Source organism: Pocillopora damicornis, chromosome 7 (assembly GCF_964200805.1).
Source record: "Pocillopora damicornis chromosome 7, jaPocDami1.2, whole genome shotgun sequence".
NCBI classification, from domain to species: domain Eukaryota; kingdom Metazoa; phylum Cnidaria; class Anthozoa; order Scleractinia; family Pocilloporidae; genus Pocillopora; species Pocillopora damicornis.
Window position 1 is genome coordinate 14,571,205 of NC_142676.1, and position 20,512 is coordinate 14,591,716.

At 38.8% G+C, this 20,512-nt stretch overlaps 2 protein-coding genes across 4 annotated transcripts in view; both read right to left on the reverse strand.

Moving 5' to 3' along the window:
• LOC113672083 (tauropine dehydrogenase) overlaps positions 1-20,512 on the reverse strand; it is a 56,411-nt gene that overhangs the window by 10,348 nt on the left and 25,551 nt on the right. The window lies entirely within an intron of this gene.
• On the reverse strand, positions 1,298-16,075 carry LOC113672084 (uncharacterized). Of its 3 annotated transcripts, none has more exons than XM_089213456.1 (14): positions 14,953-16,075; positions 14,564-14,671; positions 13,364-13,507; positions 12,094-12,314; positions 11,643-11,769; positions 10,630-10,785; positions 10,130-10,225; positions 8,742-8,842; positions 8,141-8,270; positions 5,906-6,108; positions 5,202-5,289; positions 4,329-4,454; positions 3,565-3,722; positions 1,298-2,964 (listed from the first exon to the last, which is right to left on the reverse strand). In XM_089213456.1, exons 1-14 carry the CDS (start codon positions 15,178-15,180, stop codon positions 2,820-2,822), a joined length of 2,031 nt encoding a protein of 676 aa, XP_089069582.1. In that variant the 5' UTR covers positions 15,181-16,075; the 3' UTR covers positions 1,298-2,819. The 3 variants fall into 3 exon arrangements, 2 of the variants coding, with proteins under 2 accessions (XP_089069582.1, XP_089069581.1); XM_089213455.1 differs by having other exon boundaries at positions 14,863-16,075; XR_016188758.1 differs by lacking the exon at positions 5,202-5,289 and having other exon boundaries at positions 14,863-16,075.

Below are 20,512 nucleotides of genomic sequence, written 5' to 3' on the forward strand. Positions count from 1 at the left end.
GAGGTGTCCCAAGCTCACATCTCGAAAAAGACGAAAGATTAATTCTCGGACACATATGTATTTATTCATGAAAGCGTCACGCGTTGTTTGGTTACGCGAGGAACCGTTGACTTAATACGTTATACGGAATAGTTTGGGAAACCAAATATAGTCGATTTACAACGCTAGATATTCCGAAATGTGAACATTTTACAATCCTTGTGTGACCATTGCGGTTTCTGGTGATTTCTGCCATGAGACGGCTAGGAAATGCACAAAGTTTTAAAACATACATGTTTCGCTTTTGAGCTTTTTGCCATGAACGCGACCAGGCGGGTTACCCCACCTTGACACGTTTACATGGCAAATTGTCACCCCGGCTGAGAGGGTTACCCTACGTGGCAGACCGGGCAACCTGCCTAGGCGGGTCACCCCACCTACCATGTAAACGTGATCAAAATAAAATAAGAAATAATATGGACAGGTCAGTTACCCCACCTAGGCGGGTTACCTCACCTTCCTGGGGTCCCCCACCTCCACGTAAACAGGCCCTAGGTGTCTATAGTGAAAACGACAACTTTGGAGACGTGCGACCTGAAGGCAAACATTCTTCAACAAACTCAAGTATTGAAGCGAAGGTAACAATTGGAGTGTAATGAACATTTGAAGCGGTTGCTAAATAAAAATAACAAGTAACAAGTTACCTATAATATTACGTAAAGAAATCGACAAACGGGAAACAAAATAAAGGACATCTAAAGACACTTACAAACGTTGTACGAGATCCTGGCTGGTTAAAGATAATATAAAACGATGAAGAAAACGATGGAACAGTGCAAGTTAAAATTTAGGTAAAGAACTTGTACGAATGACCCAAACAAAGAGAAATTTTGCAAAAAAAAGTAACAATATCGATGAAAGTAACGTGCATGAAAACAAAAGAACTTATTGAAAAAGCGACAAAGGCGAAAAAATGAATAACGTCCAAATGAACACCCAACAATTTTGGCGGCAACATATCCTGAAACCACAAACCAAGTAGTTACTTGATTACATCAAAAGAAAATATGACAGAAATCCCATAAGAATTTCAAACGATACAAAAAGCACGTGAAAACACGAGTGACTAAATCACAGTTGGCTTAGCCTGATGAGAGGCAGACGGTTTTTCACGCGCTAAATGAAAATAAAGACGCCAGAGTACTTAAACTATGTGTTTAGTTTTGTACCGGCTGCGCTCCACGTTCTCGGCCTCGTTTAGAAACCAGAGTAACATTCAGTGCTTAAATAACGATATTGTCCTCGTTACGGGCCACTATTTTTAATCAACTCTACAGTTTTTATTTTCAATCCATTATTTCCCACACAGATGTTGGGATAGCCGTTAAACATACCGAGCAAGTGATTTAATCGCTAAAAAATGCGACAATCACTGTAATTCTTACACGAGAGTTCTTTCACCGCAAGTTTCCCTTTAAAGTCTCTGATTAATCTGTATTGCTAGTACAGCTAGATTAAAGCCTCTAAACAATAAAAAATCAGTTTCTGGCTCCCTCACCAGTCCAATTTTGTTTCTTTAGCTGCAAGTTTTATCGCATAATTTTCGAAATGTTTTAAACCTTCTCTTGAATGGAAACAGAACAGCTTTACGGGCCCGTTAAGTTACAGGGCCTTTCGAGAAATGTGCCGCTAGTGTCAAATGTAGAGTTTGTCGTTGGTTCCCGTCCTTGCTCGAAGGGTTGTTCTCCGGGTCTTCCGGTTTCCCTTCCTCCACAATATCCTATATTTCTGTTCGACCTGGAAACCGAGGACAAGAAGAACCACCTCACGGAATGTCCATTGCCAATTGACAATATCGTCAGTGGTTTAGCGTGGTCTGTATTCTTATCCAACATTTTTTATCACAGTGGTCAAAATGTTGGGGACTCACGAGGCGCTCACTCGTGAGTATCGAGTTCGGCACTCGATCAAAGAGAAACTCCATATCCACTCGCGCTTATGTGCTAATATTCTGAAGCTTGTTCGGTTAAGATACTGGATATTACCCTTGTTCTTTTTTTGTACTTTTGTGGACCTTGATTTCGCCACGGTCCATAAAAATACGAAAAAAGAACTCAGCGAATATTGAGCCACCTTGACTTCATCATTGATCAATAATTCATATGTAGTACGTATACTTGTGATCTACGCTGCGGGCTCTATCGCTTTTCCTATCTAACCACGTTTTACGACTTGAAGGTATTGGTGTATATTAGACATGAACGAGAAGGTTGTCTAATTCGCTGTTTACATTTTAAAAAAAACTACTTCATCCCTACTATGTCGCTTGGTTTTAAAATGATATTTACGGGATGAACGGAGCCAAGGAGGACTTCAGAGTAGGTTTCTGTTCTTTACCACTCTTTCTGTTGGCTACTATTTTTCCCCAAAGCGATGACACAGATAAATCAGTTACATTCAATCGATTCCATTCTCGATAGTCTTTTCGTAAAGTCTTCCTATTTTCTCCAAACGTTCTTGTTGGCACTAAGTACGATGAGTGACTGAGGAAGAGATGGCTTGATGCCCTCAGTAATACTGCACTCGAAGCAACTGAAGAAATCAATGACCAAAACTTGATGGAACTTGAACCTGTACCTGCCGGAAGCCAGAGGGTGCTACCATCTACTGAGCTATAAAGCCACATGGTAGGAGAATTTTCTGTTCGACTTCATGGAGAACGCCGTTTCTTTGTCCATTACACATATCCCTGTTTACACTCTGGTTTTCCTGTTACACCATGGAAACTGAGCATATCTGTAGTTTTTGAGTGTCCTTCTTTGTTTCTTCAGCATTTACTGCTATCGCTTTTTCCCCGTCATTATCGTTGGCAGAACATCTGCATTCACTTGTGTCCAACCATGAAGAATCAACAGAAGACATCCAGTTGTTATGAACGGTACCAGTAGCAGCCACGCCATGTCACCTTTAAAGTGGCCATTAAAACTGTCAAAAAAAAAAGAAAAAGAGATTTAAAACATAACATGGTGGCAACGGGTTAGTATACACAAATACCAGCGAAATTATTAGGACAAAATAAAATAAGTTTGAAACGCCTCGTATTCGATGTGATAAAGGAGCGAAGTAATTCATTTGGATAAAAACGGTACAGGTACAGGTACAGGTTGCAAAATTGGTTAAAACAATTTTTGCTCGAAGGAAGAAAGTTTACAGACTTCATTAAGAAACCAACTTCTCACACAAAACACAAGAATTTAGCATACATGTATACGACTGGAACTGAATTCGACGACTTGACACAAAAATTTCCTTTAAAACACATAGCAGTTTTGAGTATTGCCAAGTCGCTTGTTGTGAATATATGAGGAGTTACAAACGGTTTATGGACGGCACTTAGTCTCATTAAATGAGAAGATGAAAAATGAAGACAAACATTTCATATTACCAACACAAAATCGATCCTCACTGGGAAAAACTAAGCGCTATGTGACCCTCAGCCTGTGGCCTCGGGCTGTTCTCGAGACCAAGAATCATAATGTTTTCCCAATATAGCCCTTTCGCCCACTTAATAACAAACAGATGTACCTTGCATGTAGAGAGCTTTGAAAGCACTGTCCGTGTTCGGTGAAAAGTTGTACTGATACAACAGCCCTGCACGGTTTTGATGGAACTTCAACTTGTTCGGTGTATAATCCTGGAGACTTGTAACTCTTCTTGATTATGAGTCGCCTACCAATGATAATCTACAAGAAAACATTCTTAAGTTACAGTAATAACAATGAACCTGAGATTCAGTCATACGGTCAGTCAGTCAGTCAGTCTATTAGTTATTCAGACAATCAGCCATCCAGTCAGTCCACCAATCAGTCACTCAGACAGTTAGACCGTCAGTTCGTTCGTCAGTCAGTCTATTAGTTATTCAGTCAGTCTACCAGTCAGTCACTCAGACTGTAAGACCGATAGTTCGTTCATCCAGTCTGTCTACCAGTCAGTCACACAGACAGAAAGACCGTTAGTTCGTTCGTCGGTCAGTCATTCGATTAGTTATTCAGTCAGTCAGCCATCCAGTCAGTTTGCCAGTCAGTCACACAGACAGTAAGACCGTTGGTTCGTTCTTCAGTCGATCAGTCAGTCACTCAGAACGTCAGTCCGTTCGTCAATCAATCAATCAGCCACTCAGTCAGTCAGCCAGCCATTCAGTCAGTCTGTTTGTTAGTCAGTCAGCCAGCCAGCCAGCCAGCCGGTCAGTCTGCCAGTCAGTCACGCAGTCGGTTAGCATGTAATTCAGTATGCCAGCCAGTCATTTAGTCAGTCAGTCAATGGTAGTAATGTTCCCTTCATGAACAAACCTTTAACTTGTATAATTTTCCTTTCACGTCCATTGGCTGATCATCTCTGATTTCAAACTCAATGGGAAAATATTTCCCCGTAATCTGTGTATTTTCCAGAGATTTAGTTGTGAACCGTACTCCAACCTGGATTGTAAAAGAAACAAGACACAAAGAAATACACGAGGGTCAAGGAAAACTTCAGTGAACAGTCTGCGTGAATATCACTCTAACCGGTGAGCAATTGATCTTCACAGGTTAATTTCAGTTACTGTAGTGGAAAGTTTGGAAAAAAGATTCAGGCTTCGACGGGTATTTATAATCACTGGGCACTCAAAGGGGATGGAGACGCTGCACAATCCCCTAAAGGCATGAATCTTTATTTATTTCTTTTTTTTTTTGATTTCTTTTCAAGCTTTTTTCTCTGCAATGACTTTAATTACAGTTGACCGGTGAAAATCACAGAATCAATTTATGTCTTATCCACATGTGAAAATCAGATTTATCTCCTACTTAAATATTGTGATCAGATACCTTAAGGGAGAACAAAAACCGCTAAAATTTGCTTCAGTTATAGCGTGCGAGATTTTCTAGACGTCTACCGCAATGGCGTTAATTGAAGTTCTCCTGCGTGATTAAGGATGTATGATTCACTCTATGCGTTATCCACAAATCAAAACAGGGATTTTTTGTTTGTATTGTTACAGAACATAGCCCAAGTTACATTAAATTACAAAAGAGAGCCATAGCTACACTATGCCTTCTTTCCATTTCAAATTCTAGTAAAATCCATGTAGAAACAACTTCTTACGGCTACAAAGGTGAGTCATCGAACTGAATTAGGAATCTGTCCTGATTCAGATTATTATTTGAAGTCAAGATAAGGGAGTTTACCTTCCCAGAGTAAAACGTTGTTCCACTGCATGGCAAAGTTTCTGCCGGCCATGAAAACAGTTCGTTCCTGTCTACAGGGAGGGCAAGACTGACAAACATATATTCCATAATTATAGAATGAAAGTAAAAGGTAATAGAACCTTGATTTCTTAATCAGTAATAAGTATGATCTTGATCTTCAGGCCGAGTCCAAAGAAGTAACTGGAATATTCTGTTACGTACGTCCAAATTAGATGAATGAATCTACGAAAGAATTTTCTTACATTTGCATCCTTGATATCTGCGATACAGTGAAAAACTTTTGTGTGCTGGGTAACCAGCATGGTACGATACAGTGCCACACATTTATTATTTATCTCCCTTTCTTCAGCATAGAATAGAATGCACTGTGTTAGTTATAAGTCATAGAAAACTGATCTTTCAGCAATTTAATATAATTTCTATGGATCCTTGATATGAAACACCTGTAAGAATACAACTTACTTCCTGGTAATTTAAATAGATGAAGCGACTCAATTCATGTGCAAGGTTACATGAAGTGTTGCACGAGTGTTGTTGAACGTGATGTTGTGGAGTAAATACTTCACTGATATAATCAGACTTTGATCAAGTTCGCTATTACATTTAGCCCAACATTTTAAAAATCGCATTTGATTGAATAAATACAAAAACAAACAAAAACAAAATTATCAGTAAGTTCATACCTATCTGTCGGTGCATTCGGCGCATTTCCTAAACACAACAGGGTCCCATCATCAGCCCCTAGCACCAGCTCCAAACCTGGCCTCCCTGGAACTATGTCAGCACTAACTATACTCCCCAGCACAGTCTTACCAACATTGATCAGTTCTGTGCAGCGATCAATACCCCGTATGATCGCTATCTGGCCATTAACCAGGGGAACTACCTAAGGAAGGATGTGGATCAACTTGTCACATAGTGATAACACGGGGCAACTTGACCTGCTTCTCCTTAAGATGCATGGCTCTAGTCCATGTTTTATGGTTATAGTCTGGGAGCAAATGTGGTCCCGTGTGAAGTTCGTGCTGAAAGCAAGCACCTAGTGTAAAAGTGTCCATTAGGACCTACTAAACATGAAAAGTTTTGGTGCCAGCTTTGCAACTTGCTCAGACGGCTTTTAAGGGGGGTTAAATTCTGATCCATGAAATCTAGCATGGAAACGAGGCTAAAACACATAATTCCTCATAACTTTGTTAATAACAGACGAAAATACACCAGACTTGCTCACATGATTGGGCATGATCCTCCCTGTTGGTTTATGCTAATTTACATACGTCACGTGACCTTACGCATGAAAGCGAGGCTGAAACACATAATTTACTATAAATTTTTCATGACTGGTACCCACTTTCCATCTTCATCTTGCCATCCATAGCCTTCTGGTGAGGGCAACACCGGGTTTGCTACATGATCGTTGTTCCAAACAAGAAGCTGGTAGTGCGCTTTCAGTATGGCTTGATGGAGAGCAGCTTGTGTGGGCGGCAACCTCTCAGACTCAGCTTGATTTTTCTTAAAGAGGGACCATCTGAGGGCTTTGACAGTTTTGATGTCTGTCTTTGGTTGGTACATCCGACAAACCAGCTGTTCCACTCCACGTCTTGTGCCGTCATCTGGCTGTTCCCCACAACCGAGGTTAGCAAGAGCTTGCAAGATAGGAGTGCTGGTGTTATCAAACTCATCCCAACAAATGGCTTTTCCCTTTCCAGAGAAACTCCCAGTAACATCTGCTCCGGTCAACGCATGAAACGCTGGCAGCGCAGCCGTCTTAGTGGGCCCAAGGGCGTCTGCGATTGACTTCAAGTTGATAACTCTACGACTACTGCCGGTTCCAGTAACAAAGCAATTGTTGGAGCACAAATCTGGATACCGTCGGAGAGCCATAACAAGAACATCAGTGTCAGGAGAATATATAGATAGTTGGGTAGCACCTTGAGCAGAGGCATCCAGAGCATGTAAAATAATCTTCGTGTCGGCTTCTTCTTGTGTACTTCGTAAATGCCTGACGTCTCTGTGCGTTGCCTCACATTCCGTTCCCCATGCCACAACGACTTGTCTCCCATTGCGAAATAGGATTGTAGAAATCGCTCATAATAAAGTCATATAAGCCACACGAAATACATAATCATTGCACCTTTTTAGCTTTTATTTTTTTCATTCAAATGCTATACATACAGCATTAATATGAATTACAATGAGTCAACGTTATTGTCCTGGATGATGTGTTCACCTTTGGCGTGTTTTGCAATCCAGCCTCATTTCTATATATGGGGTCACGTGACACTACAAAGTGGCACCAATCGATGCAAGATGTCTAACTGACTAAGGTGAGCAAGTTTGGCATGATAAGGATTTTTTTTGACAAATTTATAGTAAATTATGTGTTTCAGCCTCGCTTTCATGCGTAAGGTCACGTGACGTATGTAAATTAGCATAAACCAACAGGGAGGATCATGCCCAATCATGTGAGCAAGTCTGGTGTATTTTTGTCTGTTATTAACAAAGTTATGAGGAATTATGTGTTTTAGCCTCGTTTTCACGCTGGATTTCATTTGGGTCAGAATTTAACCCCCCCCCCCCCCCCCCCTTAAAAGCCGTCTGAGCAAGTGGCAAAGCTGGCACCAAAACTTTTCATGTTTAGTAGGACCTAATGAACACTTTTACACTAGGTGCTTGCTTTCATCACGAACTTCACACGGGACCTTATTTTATGACATTTGCTCCCAGACTGTTACCTTCATTCATAGAAATTCACATTAAAAAAACAAACAAACAAAAAAACCTCACGTTTTTAGACATAGACAGAAGCTATGACTTTCTCCAGAAACTAGTTTAGTAACCAGAACTGTGTTTCGCACTTCACTTGGGTAGCGGGCGATCTTCTAATGTGGCAAAATCTTCGTGATTCAAAGGTTACTTACCACATCTGCGGCACTACTTTCTCCAGGAACTATTTTAGTAACCAGAACTGTGGCTCGTACTTCACTTGGTAATTTGACAGGCCATCCGTCCAGTACCTTACCACTGTCTCCTTCTAGAACCCATAGATACCTGTTTTAAGTACACCACGTGTTACGGTTATAGCTCGATAAATTGAATTACGTGTCCTTACTGTAAACATGCTAAATAATGATTTCACACGCAATTAACACAAGCCAATTTAAGAAATAAAGCCGTTTATTTTTCCAGCTGGTGTTCGTCAGAGGTACATCACAATTTCACGAAAAAGGTTTTTGTTTATCTTTTTTCCCTTCTGATTTGTTCATTGTGCAATTTCTTAGACCTGTTTTTCATCCAGACCTAGTAAAGGGACGGAGGTTCTAATAGTTCGCACTTTCCTATCAAGTGAGTTCTTCCTACACGTACCAGTGCATCGTAATCTTCACGTTTCACAAAGACTCACCGAGGAAAAAATAAAATTTACATGCAATAGAACAGATTTGATAGCGATGTATTTTTCTCAACCATAATTACCAAATGAATGACTTGCTGTATTGAAGTAACTTTTACAGTCTTACTCACCCATCAAACGTAGCAACAACAGCTTCCATAAAACCATCTCCATCCACATCAGCAACACGGATTCCTGAAGCACTTGAACTGGAAACTGTGGCCTCCCACACCTAAACGAAATGTTAACACTTGAACTCCAAAAATCTGATTGTTAATTATCCCCTCTCGCTGGTACACATTTTCTTGTCAGTAAATTAGCTATGAAGAATTGGGTGCTAGGTCAAGATAACAACTTCTACTTGATAAGTTTGAGTATTCACAGTAGCTATTTGCTAGATGATGTATTAATATTAGGGGGAGAAGTAACATGTCAATTACTTCTGGGAGCAGAAAGGGATAAAAACTGAAATTTAAATGTAATCAAAAAATACAGACAACTCTTTCTTTATGGTAACCTCTGTAGGGAGGCCAAACCTCCTTTTATGGTCATTAGGAATCAGCCCTAGGAGATAATGAGTTCCCTTCTCATTCTTTGACAACTTTTTCCTTTATGAATGACTCCCAATGTCCTTCTGTGTTACTGAGACTTAGGAGTCTCTGGAACAAAGGCACCTGTCCGGCTAAGATGGACAATTAGAATCCTTCCTGATTGCTCTTTTCTTAGGGGGAGTTGGCTGCACTGCTCTAACCATTCCATGCTCAGGAATAACCAGTATGTGAATTCTTATTATAATTCCTAAACACTACGCTGTAAACATGTAATGAGAATTAACCCTTTAACTCCCAGAAGTGATTGAGAGGTAACTTCTCCCTATAATATCCATACTCTATCTAGCAAAAAGTTAATACAAGTACTTAAACTTATCACATAGAAGTTGTTTTTCATATTCTAACACCATATTCTCTTTACTAATTTTAGAGGAAATGTGTAGTTGCTAGAGGGGGAAATTACCAATCAGATCTTGGGAGTTAAACTGTTAGGAACATCATCATGTAAGAATTATAGCCAAACTAAAGTTTTTGCTAAATTCTTTGCACTTGCAAATGGTCAGGTAGGCAGAGAAGTAAAAACTAATCAGTCGAAGCACATTTTCATGATACACACTGTACAACAATGACCTATCAACATGTGTTGAAAAGGGACTGTTGGATCATCAGCTAAGAGAATTTCAAACATGTTGATGTCAGATCTTGAGAAGGAAAAGGTTTGATGTAGGCAAGTGGACCAGCTCCAAGACTCAAATATCTAATGCCATCTACAGCAATTTGTTTGTTGGAACAAATCTCTAAAATAAATGGCCCATCAGAGATTCAAATAGTCTACTGCATCTCCAAAAGGCTTCAAAGTGAAGGTCTAAAATAGAATTCTATGGGGGAACAAAAATGTTTGTTGTAGAATGTAACGTATCAATGACATTTCATTTTATCAGAGAGGAAATTAAGATAACAGCACAAACCATTTTCCCATTAAGATCCTTGCAAGCAATATTGCCACTGTTGTCTATAGCTAGAATTTCCAATAAGCCATCTTGATTCACATCTGATATAATGACCTGAAAATGATATATTTAGATAAGGATACCTGTATTGCAATTGCCCAGATGTATATAATCAGCAGCTATCAGTATCAAAACCCCTAAGAGTGACTGACTTCTAATTTCCCCTTACATTTCCAAAGGTATTAACGAGGAGAAAATGTTTGACAATCAGGAGCTTCTTAAATTGGTGATCATTTCAATTATTCTCATGACATTTACATTTTGATTCAAGATTCATTTTAAATTCTAGTCATTTGTACAAGTTACACAGAAGTAATAAATATCAGCAAAAGATAGGTCTCCAATTCAGGAGACAAAATAAACACTTCACAAAAAGGTTTTGTACTAAACTAGAAGTTTCCAGCCCGGAGCTTAACATGTACTTATCATAGATTAAAGGGATTCAAATATTTACTTACTTGGCCAGGTACACTGTCCATGGTACTAAGGGACAAAGGTTCATTTAAGGAGCTTTTTATAAAGTAAACAGTTCCTGAGGATGTTCCCACAACAATCCCACCTCCTGGAATGGCAGAACCAGAGGACAGAGCATAAGCAGGGTACTGACTAGGCTTCTGCAGAACAAAAAAAAATCTTAAATTATGTTCATTATTAGCATTCTTCACTCTGTTGTACATGACTCATTTTGAATATTCCAGCCTAGTGAATTTATTCAAGTAAATTCTTAATGTACATAGAACACCATGTTGGCAAAGTTCCAAAAATTTGAGTTCACATCAAATTTTAAGAAGACAGCCTAATACTGCAAATTGCTCTCCTACACATAATGGCTGTAAGCTGGGCCTTAATGATGACAAAAAAATTAGAGTCTTTTTCATCCAGCAAAAAACAAACACATTGTAAAACCTCTACACATTAGAGAAGTATTCAGAAAATCAACATCCAGATGGTTAATCTTTGAATGTTTGATTTTAAAGTTTGAGTTAGTGGAGTTCTAAATGTACTGTATTGTGCCTTTCAATAAGATTGAAACTAGAGGAGTGAAGAATAAAACTAGAGATCTTATTTCACAGAAATATGCAGCCACCAATTTTTATAATAATGGCCTATAAAAGCAGATTGAAAGAAACAAAATGATTAATTCCTCCAATCAGAAACAGGGGCATAACCTTTTAAACCTTCTGAAATGCTACATGTATATATGGTAAGGTACAAATTTCCTTGAGAGGTTAAGAAGTTGGATGGATATAAAACCAAAACTAGTTTAAAGTTTTTTAAATCAGTCTGATCTCTCCTGTAGATTTGCCACCAAATACTGTACATTGTAGCCAAAAACTAATTAATGCATTTCCATTGAAACACAAGTCCTCAACACCATAGCTGATAGCAATCTTATTCAGAAGTAAAGTAAAGTCTGTGATTTTTCATAATAAGTCAGTCACAAACTGTACAAACACAAAGACTTACTTACCCTGGACACATGCAAAATTGATGAGAACACAAGCTGTTTTGTGTGAAGATTGAACACAATTATGGCACTTCCCAAATAATTTTGAAGATCCTCTGATGACAATCCTTGTTTTGATACAGCCAACTGGCTGTGAGAAGGGAAAAAATGTCACAAGAAACAAAGTTACGTTTACAACTAACTTGTTCATTTAGATATGGAGATAACATATTTAAGTTAAAAAACTCAACATAATGTATGCCAATGTATTTTGGGAAGTACTTTAGAAGCAATATAACAATGTCAAAAATAGCTGGCAGTTAAAATCTATGTGGATAGAAATTTAAAAGAGTGTACCATTGGTAAAAGCAGAAAATTTTGGCATTGGATATAATTCAGATGCAGATCAACAGCATAGCTCCTTTAAATTTAAAAAAGGAGCAGAGGTCTGGTGACAAAAAGTTTCACTTCATACCTTTCCTCTTCGAAATAGAAGTTGGTCACTATGACAAGTTCTTCTTCAGTTCCATCACCATTGAAGTCTGTGATGAGTGGAGTGGACAGAATATGAGGGTCTACAAAGACACTGATGCCATCCGATGATAAACCAGATGGGCGTCTGCCTGGATGATATTTGGACCAAAAACTGTCTCCTGGACCATGGTCAATGCTTGAGTTTGAATACTGCTGTTTACCCTTGGTAAAAAAGAAAACTAATTCTGGGAATTGGGATTTTATTTGGAAGTACACTGTACTCTCTCAGTAAGGGGAATGCAAGCAAACTACTCTTTTCTTAAAATTCTTTGAAAGAAATGATTCTCACAGGTGGGCTACAATGCCTGAATTTTTCAGGCTTCTTTTTGTTAATTGCAACCCACCTGTATGACTATTTCCTGCCTCAGATATTGTTTGCTGATCAAAAGCATCATTTAATAGTCAACATTGACTGGTAGTCAGAGCAGTGAACTACATAATAGGAGATCTATGTTCAACCCCTGAAGGAGGAATTGCACTGGGTTACAATGTCTTATCTCATTCTCAAAAAGAAAACAGTATCCGAGCACAAGAGGTGTGGCAGTACTCCTAGTTACTCTAGACTACAGAGATCAGAATAAACACAGGCAGTGTTAAGCACTCAGATTACAGGACCTCTTTCTCAGTTTAATTCAACTTAGTATAATTGCTCACATGATTATAGAGATTCTCACACTATGATTGGTCAAGGATTGACTGTTATCTTGCCACAATCACACAAAGTGAATACAGTAGGGGTGTCAAATTTCAAAATGGCTGTCTTGCATTTTGTCAATGTTACCAAAGAAGAGATAAAAAGTGATATAAGAAAATTCCATTCCACAAAGCACAAGAATCTGGAATCTGCTCTTGGTAACTGGTTTGAATTTGGTTTGAACACATTTGTGTTCCCTATGCTTTCCATTTTTACCCCTGAATGGCTTCAATAACAGAAAAAATTGATGATTTTCCTCTGATAATAACCACTCATACAAAAGAATAATTATTAGTTTCACAATCAGTGGATACTGGAGGAAATTCTGCAATATTCAATTCTACTTTGTCAAGTAACTGTTAAATATTAAAAAGACAAGTGTATTTGCTATAAGTAATGTACATTCATTTGCAACCATAGGCTAACTAAACTAAACAAGCTACATGTTCATGTTACTTGTGAGTTCATAGAAGTCTTGGCTATGCAAAAAATTTTTTTATTCCTAACTACTGGGTACCTTCAGATTATCATGGATAAATTCTGATATGAAAGCAAGTCTGGCTGACTTTGCAGGATTTGAAACAGAACTGATGTAGTCTCTGTTGGAAATCTGTTTAGGATCCACCAGAAACCAATCTCTCTTCATCACCAATGGTGGAACCTAAAAAGAAATAAAGAATATCAAGATAAGAGTGATTATAATCCATCAAATACATCTTGTGCTTGTGCACATTTGGTCTCAACATGTCATGTGATGCAGTACAGTTCATTATTTCAGTACAGTTCCGTATGTTCCAGTTAAAACTAAGGAATATGTTAAGATATATCCTAAGTAATATTGCCATATTTTCAAACCTTACATCTACTACAATAAAAGCATTTGTTTTCTATTTAATTCAAGATGAATTTAATTCAGCCATTCTTACAGAAGAAGAGAAACATTCATTTGTTCATAAAGTCATACCAGAGAACACTGAAAAGTAAGTTGTTTGTAAACATTTTTCTACTTGTTGCAAAAAAAAAATTGAAGGATACAAGAAGTACAATAGCCTCTATTTGGCAAAATACTGGAATATTTGTCCTTGGACACGATCTGTTTCTTGAAACTAACAGTTTTCCTCAAGCTTCACTCTCAGAAACCTGTTCACGTCTTAGAACGGATAATTTCCGTGGACAAATATATCTGCCCATATTTTTGTGCCAAATAGAGACTATTGTTTATTTAAGTCACACCTGAACCCACTGGCTGTAAAGTTGTCTTATTTCTTTGTAGGTAATTGATATGTTAACTTTAAAAATTGGGTGGAAGTTAGAGGCAAAGAATTCATCTGCATGTGCAAGCATAACTCTTCTGATTAATTTATCTCCAGTTTGCATTTCCACAAACCAATAGCAGATATGTTACTTTGCCTTCAGTTGCTTTAATAGAACAACTTGAACAACTTTACCTGATAAATTTGAGTATTCTCATTACCTGCTTTCTGGATAATGATTTTATTCGGAGAAGTTACATGTTAATCACCTCTGGGAGTTAAAAGGTTAATAACCTTCCCTACAAATGTAGTTCAATACCCATTTATGACACCAAGAAGATGTCACACATGACAATTACCAGGATGTTTAACTGATAACCTAATAAGGCATGTTGTGATTCTTTAAAAAGGCAAAACTTTAAATTTTGGGAATAGAATTATCCAAAGAAAGCAACTTTTAATACCTTAAATGTCTCTCCCTCTAGAAAGGAACCATCATTCTTTACAAAGGATACAACACCATCTGCTGTAACCAAAACTAACTCATTCATCCCATCACTGTCATAATCAAACTGAAACAAGAACAACATGATCAGTCATTACTCAAGATGACAACAAATTTCTTCAGCAGCATCAGGGATAAGTAAGAAACAGACCCTTTGTATTCGTGTTCTAGCAGAGTGGGAATTACATGAATCTCTATATATTACGACAAAACTGTTGCTCTTCCTTTCATAGAAACCACATAAAACGTTCTAGATACCAGTAGAGGCGCAGCGAATAAGAGTTTTCCGGGTAGAGTTACTGGCCATCCAGCAAGGTTAAGACCTGACCGTCCATCAACAACTGATACCTGACCATCCAAGGAAGTGGCAAGGACATCTCTAACATTATCGCCATTGAAGTCCGCCACAAGAGCGCTTGATACGACAGGAGATGATCCAACATCTGACTGCCACACGGTTTCCAGCCTGCGGTGACAGTCGTGAGCTGTTATGGTGACGATAAAGCTCAGAAAGAAAGCTGTATGTGCTATGATCTCTGTGCGTGTCACTCGTTTTGATGAATACTTTGAAAGCATTTCAACAAAGGAAATCGCTCCACCACTAAATTTCAGAGAGGATGAAGAACTGACACTTCGGCCATGAAGGACTACCGTCTAAGGCGCAGAAAAACTTTCAGTCTCACCGACTCGTTGCTGTTGTCATTGATCTGTTGTGCCGCCATTTTGGACGCCATGTTGTTCTTGCATGGAGCCTGCACTATACCTATAGCGGTGCTCTTCTAAAAAGGAGTCTTTTGTCTTGTAACATGTATGTAATGTCATGACTCGCCTGGAAACTACATCACGGGGACTTACAGAAAGAGATTCATCCAAGGAAAAAGATCATCATAGGGATTCGGCAAAGCGTAGCCGTTTCCTTGCGAAAAAAAAAAAAGGAGAAATGAACGCTTGTTTGAAATCTTCAATGCATGAAATCGTTTTAGCTTGCTATATATTTGTTTGGTACAATTTTTTTCAAAGATAGGTCGAAGACCATTGAAAGAAAAAAAAAAAAATCAGTACAATTCTATAGATCGCACTATCTGGCTTCTACGTACTCCATTTGCACTGACCTCACTAAACGACAAGGCGGTGGAAGCCAAGTTACAAGGAAAAGCTTGTATCTTCAATAAATAAAACAGCCGGCTATAACTTAACCGCTCTATCGATTATTATCTTGCATATGTTTGACCAATTTAACACCCATATGACCGACGAAGAAGCGTACATACGTATATAACGCAAAGAACGAAAGAGTGTTTTCATTATGCTATTCTGTACGTGACTTGCGATTGTTATAGTCGAGAAATCATTGTGGTCATGACCAAGGATGAAACTGAGGGATTTTCTAATACGTTATTTTATCAAAATTTGCAGGACTAAACGTTCCCTCCACGGGTACTGCAGCTAAAGTGACAGATTTATTTTCGTTTTTCACTCTATTTCTGGCCGGAATTGATTTCTCACCAAAAGATTTTTTGATAATTAGACTTTTATTTAATAGTTGATGTGCAGGGGATCAAATAGACCCGATTACTTTTAAGACATTTGTGCTTCAAACCGTAGCAATAATCTGCACAAGTGCCCCATCACCTCCCCCCCCCCCTCGCTCACCCCCACCTTTAGCATCGGATATGAAGCTGAACTAAAAACGACTTTAGGACTTATATTGATAGAGTCTATTTGTCATGAGCGTAAAGTGACTGATTTATTTTCGTTTTTCACTCTATTTCTGGCCGGAATTGATTTCTCACCAAAAGCTTTTTTGATAATTAGACTTTTATTTAATAGTTGATGTGCAGGGGATCAAATAGACCCGATTACTTTTACGACATTTGTGCTTCAAACCGTAGCAATAATCTGTACAAGTGCCCCATCACCTCCCCCCCCCCCCGCTCACCCCCACCTTTAGCATCGGATATGAAGCTGAACTAAAAACGACTTTAGGACTTATATTGATAGAGTCTATTTGTCATGAGCGACTTATTAACCTGTCGAATTTTAATTTCAACCTTCTTAAAGTGAAAAACAGCGTCAAAATTTGACGACTTGAATGCTTAACAATTGCTGTTAGTATCCACAGCAATAAGGGGTTGGAGGTTAAAAAGTAATACTTCTCTAATAGATACAAAATCTGACTTGAGATCTTCAGTCAGTTCTGCAGGTAAGTGTTTATGATGAAAGTAGTTGCAGCGTTGCACAGTGTAGTTAGTATCATTAGCAACGTATACAATGAGGCAATGGTAGTTAATCCCAACGCAGTTGCAAGTCATTTTAACTTTAAATAGTTTGTGTTTAATAAATCATATAATTGAAGCAAAGAGATGTTCTGAGATTTTGATTTGCGAAATTCCGGATTCTCTTCATCTGATAGGAGAACGAAGTTTGAAATTTTGTGTTTCCCCTAGTTTACTTCAGTGAAATTCTGGAATTTCATCATGTCAACAATTGATGATGAGGGTACATTGTGAATATGAGCCAATTAGGGATATCCATAGAAAAACATTCATTTGAAGAAAGAAATTGTATAAAGCATCTTGTACGAGGGAGGCGCTCATTAAATTTATCAGAAGAGGAATTACACAGAGACAGCTGTAGTCAAGATATTGCTGGGTTGAAAAAACTCGATTCCCTACGTAAACAAAATTGAGGTAAAAAGGGCCTATCATCTTTCCAGGTGGATCAATTTGCTAGGCCCCTTTTGAAACGTCATTAGAAAAGGTTTCCTGGTACCCCATCATTAAAGAACCTGTGAGACTTCAAATTAGCTGGCTGACAGTTTAAGGTTACTGTCAACAAATCGGGTCAAGATTTTCAAAATTTCGTTTATCTTTGTTCTTTAGTGAGAGAAAGCAGTTGAGTTAAATTTGTCGGAGAAAAATGTAATATCGTAAAAAACTAGATATGGCTGAAAGTAACCTGTAGTAAAAAGCGGATGGTGTCATAATCGGAAAGGCCTCTAGCAGAGAATTGACGTTTTCCGCGGGCTTTCGTCCAGGATCTCGATTTGCATAGTTTGCTTCCTTGCACTGCACAACTAAAGGGGATGGCTGGCACCTCTCGGAAAACGTCAAGAAAGAAGAGTCCAAAAATTAGAAATCAAAGTAAAATTTTTTTCCCTTAGCTTGCTCTGCCCACTTTTCCTTCTATTGTTCCCGATGAGTTTTTGGATTTCGTTTAATTCAAGGTAGATTCGTTTTCCCTCTTTCGCGAAATGACCTCTCCTGGGAATTTCAAAGGAGTTCTTTATCACGAGACTTTCCAGGGGGTTCGATGTCGCGTTTTACTGCTTGGCGGCATGACCGCATGTCCAGTTTGTTTTGAGGTCGGCAGTAACGCGGAGGCTTGTAATTCAGTAGTTTTATGTTCAAAATTTTTTCATTATCAGAGTCTATACTTTATAAGCTTTACATTGATATATAGCTTTCCATGGTTTCTTTTAAGGTGCGCACGTAGGACGTTTTTTTCCGGGAGGTACCATACTTTGTTGACAGTAACCTTAAAAGTTCGTCACAAAACTGTAAAAACCTGTTTAATCGGTCGATTGCGCGGGCTACGCTCGCTATTTGCATTGCTTTTCCTGCCCTTAAAGAAATGCGAAAAAATGAAATAAATAACAAGACATTTCATGTTTTATACTGCTAGTATTTTAACTCGTTGTATGTAGATTTTTAGATATATGAAAATTCACATATGTATGTGTTTTGACTCGACTGCGAAGGGCTCGCCCAAATACAGCACAACTCTTAAAATTACTCAGTGATACTACACATCAAAACGTCCAACAAGATATATACTGCACAATACTAAACGCACACACCGTCCTACTAGACCCTAAAGTAGGCTGATCATAAATGTTTGGTTTATATCACTATTTACCATGTTCATTTTAAATCATCACTGCGCATAGGCATCACATATAGTCATTCTTATCCCCGTAGTTTGTCACCACGGCTTTAGCTTGTCATGGGTTTCCTTTAGGTGGTGGAAAGTCTGAAGTACTAATTGAAAGGTCGCATGAGCGAGTCCTATTGCGAACACTTGGAGTTTTTTTTCTCTTTTAATGCTTGTGTAATTCAGTGAATAACATCTTCCTTAACTTTAATTCTTGAATTCCCCGCACCCAAAAAACTGACAACCAGAAATGCGGTGCGGGATAAGCAGACAATTCTTAGCCCATTTATTGAACTAACCAACTAATCACAAGACAAAAACAACTGTTTACACTGTTTAGACACCCAAAAAATTAAACAAACTCTATACGTTCGACGCGGCCAAAGTAAATTGAATAAACAAAACCACTTATAATGACTGTCAATCATCAGGAAAGCACAACTAAAAATCGTTACGAGGAAATGGATTACAGGATTCCAACCAAAAAATAAAAAAGAACAAAATTGAACTGTCCGCTTGTAAAAATCCACAATGAAACTTGTTTACTGTTCAGCGAATATATACTTGCTAGTTTACATATCACACTTCTTTCCCATAATCTCACGCCGGCACTTAAAACACACTGCCGACAAATACACTCGTGCTCGGGAATTCAAGAAACCATTTATCTTTTGTTTCATTACGCTTCGCTACATTCAGGCAAAGATAAATGAACAATTCTTGAATTCCCCGCACCCAAAAAACTGACAACCAGAAATGCGGTGCGGGATAAGCAGACAATTCACAATCAGTGGCAAAAGCATATAAGGATACAATATAAGGCAATGTTCATTAAGCAAACATATTTACAGTATACTAGACAGCTAATCGCTTGGATATCATAAGGGTACTGTCCAAAAATTGTTAAGCATATCCACCTGCGGCAAGGATTCTGTGTCATCGAGCAACGTTAGGCCATCAGAATTAATTGGGCAAATGTAAAACCCTCCATACTGCAACAAACAACACAACTCGCGCAATGTTTATCAAGCAAATCACATACTGAAAATTAAAGAGCCAAATTTCTAGACACCACAAGGGTATTTTCCAAAGATTCATCGACATAACCATCTGCGGCTTGGATACTGCGCCAACCACCATGTCTACGCCATACTCTCCCAGAAACTCCGCTGCGTGCTGCTTGGGAAGCACCACCTGAACGAAGGCTATGTAAACCAAATTCGTTCGAGTCCAAACCAAGTTCGGAAATCATTTGACGAAACTGTTCCCGTGCCCGAGAATATGACAGAGCAGCTTGTCGCAGCTTGTACCCGACACCCAATTTCTGGCAGAGACAAAATAGAGACTGAGATGGTTGATGCTCTCCGCGCTCAAGGAATAACTCTAACAGCTTCGCTGGACAAGAACTGGAAGGTAAACGAGCAACTTTAACCACAGATCCCTGACGGAATTGATCGTTCTTACGCCTGCCCAGGAAAATAGACATGTGGGTGGCGCAAAACCTTAAGTCACAGGCACGTAAGTCACGCAGCTCTGACCAACGTAGAAAAGCTCAAAAACCAAGCGCAACCAGCGACACCATTTGTAGGCTCGGTAAAGAAGCACGAGGGTGACCATAGGAACGAATCAGCGCCCTGACGTGATGAGATTCAATAGGCTGCTTTTTCCTAGATGGACCAGCCAGGAGGCGTTTAAAGCCAGCCAAGGTCTGAGAAACGAGCGGATCGTCAACAGGATTAGGACATCCAAGTTTCTTATGTAGCCATGCAATGCCATAAGCTGCTCCAAGGATTGACGAGCGAGATAAGCCTCGGTCTGAAAGACTTGTTAAGTAGAGAGCAACTGCGGTTGGGTTAGACTGTAAAGGAGGAAACGAGTAACACTTGCACCAGTCAATCCATCGATTGGCTGCCCCTGCATACGAAGACACGGTTGAAACGGCACAGTCATTAAGTATGACAGTCTTTAACAGTTC

Bases quoted from the DNA above. Each gene is read 5' to 3' on its own strand.
- LOC113672084 (XM_089213455.1), bottom strand. From the start codon at position 15,180: ATGCTTTCAAAGTATTCATCAAAACGAGTGACACGCACAGAGATCATA. The intron at 13,508-14,563 runs GTATTAAAAGTT...ATTTCTTTTTAG, and splicing joins TAGAGGGAGAGACATTTAAG to GTTCCACCATTGGTGATGAA. The intron at 3,723-4,328 runs GTTTGTTCATGA...GTTTTCTTGTAG, and splicing joins GAAAATTATACAAGTTAAAG to ATTATCATTGGTAGGCGACT.